Source organism: Drosophila grimshawi, unplaced genomic scaffold (genome assembly GCF_018153295.1).
Source record: "Drosophila grimshawi isolate 15287-2541.00 unplaced genomic scaffold, ASM1815329v1 contig_311, whole genome shotgun sequence".
Classification (NCBI taxonomy): Eukaryota; Metazoa; Arthropoda; class Insecta; order Diptera; family Drosophilidae; genus Drosophila; species Drosophila grimshawi.
In genome coordinates, this window is record NW_025063098.1 from 23360090 (window position 1) to 23366636 (window position 6547).

The following is a 6547-nucleotide window of genomic DNA, read 5'->3' on the forward strand; positions in this document are numbered from 1 at the left end:
AAAATTCTTTTTGGTTGCAAAGAAAACATAGTTTAATTCAGTTATTAAGTTTTTTGCTTATTCATTAATTGTAATGCTTAAACTTTACTTAGTTACAAAAGCGTTGCCTAAGCAGCAAAAACAGTCCATCGAATTATATGTTTGTCAAGAAAAATACTCGTACACGTACACGTAAAAATCTAAATACTAAGAGCTACAACTATATATGAATGTCACATGAAGATAGAGTCGGGACTTTAGTCCTCCAGAAACATATCCTCGTAGGCGAAACGCTTGAACAGCGTGGCCAGAATACTCTTCATAATATCCGCAATTGCCACATGAATCGACGGCTGCAGCTCACTCCAGACATCCGACCAGTTATCATTGAGGAACTGATTTAGATTGTTGCCCAACGCTTGGTCGCCATTGAACAAATTGGTCAACTTGATGTTCATTCTAGAAATGATCAAAATTTATACATTTGCACACACAATAACTCAAAGCTGCTTTCAACTTACTTTTGTGGCTCGACCAGCACCTTAAGTTTGTCCACGCTGAGATAGGTGAGACCATTGCGAGGTTGGGCGGCCGGCTTGAACTTGACCGAAAACTTGGGATTGTGCAGTGTGATTTCAGCATCGCCATCGCCGCGAATCGGCAGGATCAGAATGCGTCCATCGGCCAAGTACTTGCCACGCATCACAATCTTGGGAAAGGAGCCGTACATCTCAAACTTGCTGGTCGACGGATTTGCGTCAAAGCCGCTGCAAAAATTGATGAAAAGTAAAATAAATTCAATAAATAATATATATTTGGTAAATAGAGAGCTTAATTTTAGCTTGCATGTTTTCTTGTTGTTAACTTGCCAACGTACAAAGTATTGCAACGTTTAATTGTTATCCATAAATAAATGATGCACTAATTATTTACAAATTTAAATTACATAAAAAATATATTTAAAAAATATCTTCATTTTGGGAAAAGCAATTTGTAATGCCTGTTATACACTTTTGAATAAATCATTTTTATACTCGAAAAATATGGCATCTAAAATCTATAGCTATTCATGAAGTAAACTGAACTCTAAAAAATAAGCGTAATAATTTTCGAGTGTTCACTTTTTGTTCGAAATTCTTTCAAGCTAACAACTTACACGGCTCGGTCGAACTTTACGCCGGACAAACCCTCTACGTTGACATCGCGGAAGTTAAGCTTCAGACTCAGCGAGCCAGTGCGTCCATCCGAGATGTCAAAGCGCTTGACCAGGAACGGCTCCACCTGTGGAAATCCAGCTGCCGGATAGCCGGTGCGGGCATATTGACGCACTAGCTTGTGTGTCACCTCAATGATACAGTTGGTGTCGCTCTGATGACAACGCGGCAGCTCAGCAGCTAAATAGACCAAGACACAAACTCAATATTTTTTTTCTTTTTCGAACTGCGCAATCGCTTCAGAGATTGGACTCACGGAAATTGGAGGCGCCGCTGGCGAGGCCAACCAGCAAAACGGTGCACAGCAAAAGGAGCATAATGATCAAATATAAATATATATTATATGCCAAACAAACGGACACTGAGAATTCGTAGCTAAGAACAAAGCGGCTGAGACGCGGCACGCTGATTTTCGCGAACTCCCGACCAAGTTCAATGCTAAACTGTAAATTGGCTATGGACAAACGCAGCCATTTATAGACTTTTTTGAGAGCTCGCCGGCCAGCGCCAAGCCAATACATTAAATAGTTTATTCATTCTTAACTTGTCTTGGTCGGCTTTGCTCTTCTGCTCATCATTGTTGGTGTTGTTTTTGTTTTTTTCGAATCTGGCTTTTCGTTTCGTTGTTTTTGTTTTTTTTGTTTTTTTTTTTTTTTGCTTCTCATCATCATAGAGAATTCGCAGTCGAGCAACAACAAAAACAGGAACGATGACAAGAATATTATTAATTAATATTATTAACAGGTCCCGCGGTGTCATCAGAGCACCAAAACAACGACAAAATCAAAAGTGATTTTAGACATTTTCGATGCGCGCTTCGCAATCCAGTTTTTAATGTCTCGAATCCAATGCGAATGACGTTGTAATAAGGGACTTCAAATACCCTATACTTTGTCAATTGTAAACATGCATTATATATTACCTAAATTGTCAATATATTGTCACCAGAAACGAAAAAGAAATTCTCACATTTTATTGTCAATGAAGGTTGTTCTATTTATACACATTAATATATACATTTAAATTGCGTTTTTAAATATTTGTATAACTTATAATTATTATTGCGAGAATTATAAGTACAATTAATACAACAGAACAACAAATTATTATTATATTGAAATAATATCGCTTACAACAAATATATAAATGCATTAAAAGCAAGTTTTACAAATTAATAAATCACAAAACTGAAATTCTGACGAAGTATTATAAATTTACTTTAATGAATTTTAATGAAATTCAAATTCTTATAATAAACACACCAGTGAATTCCATGGAAAGTGATTATGTTATGTACATATTTTAAAATAATATGAAAAACAATACCAATGCAAATGACTGCCATTTTTTTTATATAGATCCATAAATGTCAATTTTATTGTCCGGCATTTGCTTTGTTCGAACAAAGAGCGAAAGCAGAAAACAAAGGAAATCACACAAAATTTGAATATATATTGTATTTTCAATAAATATTTGCGTTGACATCAGCTATGCATCTCGGCAATAGATCTGGATTTGAGTGATTAGACAAGTGTTAAATAATCTGGCGTGAATGTTAATTGCTTCTTTCTAATGCTAATTAAGCTGAGATCATGAAGCATTTAGGTAGTTCGTTTTGGTTTTGTTAGATAATTAGATGAAACAAATTATTAAAATTAATCATCGGCAAAGCTATTCATGCAGAAAACTAATAAAACATGTGTGTATTCCTAACAGCTCAAGGTGTTTAGCTAGTTAACAATGGCCAAATCGCAGACAAGCTGAAGAATTTCCGTTTCAATTAGAAATAACGATAACCACATAAATGATAGCGGGTGACAGACTGGTTTGCTAAATTGGCAAACACGAAAGAAGAATACACAAATGTCGTCGTACAACTTAACAATTTTATGGCCTCATATTCAAACTACTGGCAAGCGACGTGTAAACATACAAAAACCCCTTTGGCACACACTCTCACACACTTCTGGCAAAATATGGTTAAAAATCTTTAGCTATTTGTCATCCGTATGGTAGTACACCTGTAGCTAAAAAGAAAAAAAAATAGAAGTCAGTCTGCAATTTGTTTACACGTCTAATTGGCGCCACAGCAGTATGACTTCATTTACATGTGTATAAATATACCATACAAATTACATATAACTTGAATATTGGCATTTGTTTTGTTTATAAAATGAATTCCGAGACGCTTTCGTAGCTTATGGTATCGTCGATTTTAATATATAACCATAAATAAAATAAACAAATAATTTGCCAACTCATTTTTATGTAAAGCCATGCGTGTTTTATTGATGTTGACGCACGACAAACGAATAGATTTGCATACATTAATTGTGTAAAGCGATTCATTTTATTTGCCAGTGACCTACCGAATGACGATATAAATTCGAAGTACCAGCATAAACCAGTTTTTTACACACTCATATCAATAATGTAATAATTGATGTATTGCTATCTTCTAATAAAAACAATTTGAAAATAAAAAATTACAAATACTTATAACGGATAAACAAATGGCGTGGCCAGATTGTTCATAAAAAGATGTATTAGCAGCTATAATGTAGCCAGACTGTTATAAATAAGTCACGCTACTTCTCAGCACTCATGATATCGATACATAAGCTTCAGTAAGCTCGCTGTACAACACTGGTGTCATGTCAACGTTTTACAAAAGCCGGAAAATAAGCAGAACAGAGTCGGGATTATAACCAGGAATACAATAGATAAATTGGAAAGATTAAGAATGCACACGTCCATTGTATGCACAATATTGGTCGCTGTCCTGGCGGTTGGTTGCCTGGAAGTGTCAGCGTCAGAGAATGTAAACAACAGCTCCCAATTTATTGCCACTTATGAATGGCAAGTGGTGCCCGAAGGTTTTTATTACGTGTACTTATAATATGCGACGACTAATGCCTATCAGCTTTCAGGTCAGGGCATACCCAAGGGACTCCACGTCCGCATCAATCTGCAGACGGGCGTTAAGGAAGCCAAATTACTAGATACAAACGAACGTGACACTGCGCTGCAAAGTCAAACCGACGACAACGCTTCAGGATCGGCAAATGATCTGCCGCTGTCCTTGGAACACAAGGCGGACATAATTGAGGAGTCGGTGCGCAAGGTGAAGGAACATCGCAGCTATGCAGAGCTACGCAAAGCATACAAAGATTTTAAAAAGAACTTTCGCACCGATGGCGAACTGATCGTCCAGATCCTGGAACAATATCGCAACTTCAGCAAAACATCCGTGGAGTCGGAGCTGAAGCCCAAACTAAATTCGCTAGAGAATCTTGAGTACCTACTGCATCAGATTGACAATGCTCTGGTTTTCATTGACAAAGGCGGCCTGGACGATGTCCTGTTGCCCATTGTGGTCAACGATACCAACACTGATATGCGCGCTTCCGCAATGCGCGTTCTCGGCGCCCTAACTGGAAACAATCCCCAGGCGCAAGTTAAAGTATTTGAACGCAATTTCGGTTCACATCTCGCACAAATCCTGATGACGTCGACTAACAGCGCCGAAGTCTCCTCGGCACTACATGCATTTGGCGCACTTTTGCGCAAGTTTCCATTGGCTCAGCAGCGCATCCTATCTACCTCGGGTACACAGGCTCTGATTAGTGTGCTGCGGAGCACCGACATCGAACTGCGCAATAAGGGCAAAGTGATGACTTTGATAAGTGATTTGATGTTGGAGAAGCGTTATGCGCTCGAGGGAAGCAGAGACTCATCGGATGCAACCTCAAGTGTGGCACAATATGGGCTTCTAGAGCTTGAGTCCTGGCTGCAAGCGCATAGTTATTGTCCCACTCTAGAGGCAGTGCTCAGCAAAGATTATGTGCAGTTACTGGAACAACCTGAAGTTGTGGAGCAGTTCATAGTCGGGTTGGAGAGCACTGACAGTCTGTGCCAACCCCTCTGGGCGCAAAGCGGTGCTTTGCGGCATGCGTTGCTCACCGTGCGGAACAGATTCTCTCACAGCCAGGATGAGTATAGATTGGAGGTGTCACAGGCTCTGGCGAGGCTCTGTGTGCGTTTCTATGACAAGCACAGTCACACAGAGCTATAAAACTGCATTTGAGAATTAGCCTAACCACTATTTATGTAGATCCCTTAAAGTGATGAACTGAATGTTACAAATAAGAATTCGGTACCAATTTAAGCCAAACTCTTATAATGAGACGCACTTTGAAAGTGCCAAAACACTTTAAATAAATTTGTAATTAATTGCATGTAATTACACTTATGTGATTTTCTATAATTTATATCTAGTTATTTATAATGCCTGTGTTGCATAGTGTAATTAAAAAATAATTGTACTCTCGTCAACCGTAAGTGCAAGTGTACAATTTCCAACAAACCCCCTAAAGCGAAAACTTCGACATATATTCCTTTCAAATTCCAGCAATGCTCAATTAAAGCACAATAAAGCGAGCATAATCGACCAGCTCGGATCATAAAGTAAGTCAAAAGTGTTGCCTGTCACACAGCTCAAGGAAAGCAAAAACCATTGAATACAATCGAATGAGAAAGCATGGCCCGAAAAACTACTCATAAGTAAGCAAAGGAAGCACGAAACTGTACAGGAAAACGAACTCCCGAACACAAAAAGTAAAAGAAACTACCCAAAAGGGAGCCCTCTATTATGTGTATGTTGAGGAGTGCGGAAAGTATATGCGACCCGGTCCCGTCGTCGCCATCAACATCGTCATCGTCATCGTCAAAGTCCAGTTCAAATTACACCAATTAACGGCATGCACATGCAAATGCAATGTCATTGAGTCATGGCACATGAGAAACCGGCTCAAGAATCGCCAGGACGCCTTGGTTGCCAAGGCAAGGATTTGCAAATGTAAACAGAGAGAGCTCTCTGTCTCAGCCTGGTAGGGGGTTCAAGGGCCCGGCTCAGTCAGGCGTAAAGTCAGCGGTTTTTTTTATTTGGCTGGATGGCACAGGTGCCTCCAAAGCTAAGGGTTAGTCAAGAACTGACAACACAATTGCATACAGAAGTAGTAGCAGTAGCAGTAGTGGTACTAGTAGTAGTAGCAGAAGAGAAGCACTGTTCTGCCATATGCAGCAATCCCATTGAGCGTCGCAATTTGATGATGGGCGCGTGCGCGTAGTCGCCATGGTAGTCATTGTTGTATTTGCTTTCAACCACTTCTGGCCGTTTGTTGTTGTTTTCTTGTTTCGTTACGTTTTTTGTTTTTTTTTTTTTTGCTGTTTTTTTATGGAGAGCTTAAATGGAAACGCTTGACGAGTGATGTGGAAACATTTTCAACAACAACAACAACAATGAGACGAGTAAAAGCAACAGCAGTAGCAACAACAAGAAGAACAACAACAGC

At 39.1% G+C, this 6547-nt stretch overlaps 2 protein-coding genes across 2 annotated transcripts; one reads left to right on the forward strand and one right to left on the reverse strand.

Moving 5' to 3' along the window:
- Window positions 1–12: 12 nt before the first annotated feature.
- LOC6568314 (protein takeout) lies at window positions 13–1635 on the reverse strand. Its single transcript, XM_001994666.2, has 4 exons — window positions 1450–1635; window positions 1136–1373; window positions 501–746; window positions 13–438 (listed from the first exon to the last, which is right to left on the reverse strand). Exons 1-4 carry the CDS (start codon window positions 1508–1510, stop codon window positions 237–239), a joined length of 747 nt encoding a protein of 248 aa, XP_001994702.1. The 5' UTR covers window positions 1511–1635; the 3' UTR covers window positions 13–236.
- A 2229-nt stretch (window positions 1636–3864) lies between these two features.
- Window positions 3865–5452, forward strand: LOC6568313 (nucleotide exchange factor Sil1). Its single transcript, XM_001994665.3, has 2 exons — window positions 3865–4069; window positions 4124–5452. The coding sequence occupies exons 1-2, from the start codon at window positions 3937–3939 to the stop codon at window positions 5266–5268; spliced, it is 1278 nt and encodes a 425-aa protein (XP_001994701.1). The 5' UTR covers window positions 3865–3936; the 3' UTR covers window positions 5269–5452.
- The last annotated feature ends 1095 nt before the right edge of the window (window positions 5453–6547 follow it).

Coding starts and splice junctions, on each gene's coding strand:
- LOC6568314 (XM_001994666.2), bottom strand. CDS start 1,510: ATGCTCCTTTTGCTGTGCACCGTTTTGCTGGTTGGCCTCGCCAGCGGC. Junction 747..1,135: donor GTAAAGTTCGACCGAGCCGT/GTAAGTTGTTAG, acceptor CAATTTTTGCAG/CGGCTTTGACGCAAATCCGT. Junction 439..500: donor GTGCTGGTCGAGCCACAAAA/GTAAGTTGAAAG, acceptor GATCATTTCTAG/AATGAACATCAAGTTGACCA.
- LOC6568313 (XM_001994665.3), top strand. CDS start 3,937: ATGCACACGTCCATTGTATGCACAATATTGGTCGCTGTCCTGGCGGTT. Junction 4,070..4,123: donor ATGGCAAGTGGTGCCCGAAG/GTTTTTATTACG, acceptor ATCAGCTTTCAG/GTCAGGGCATACCCAAGGGA.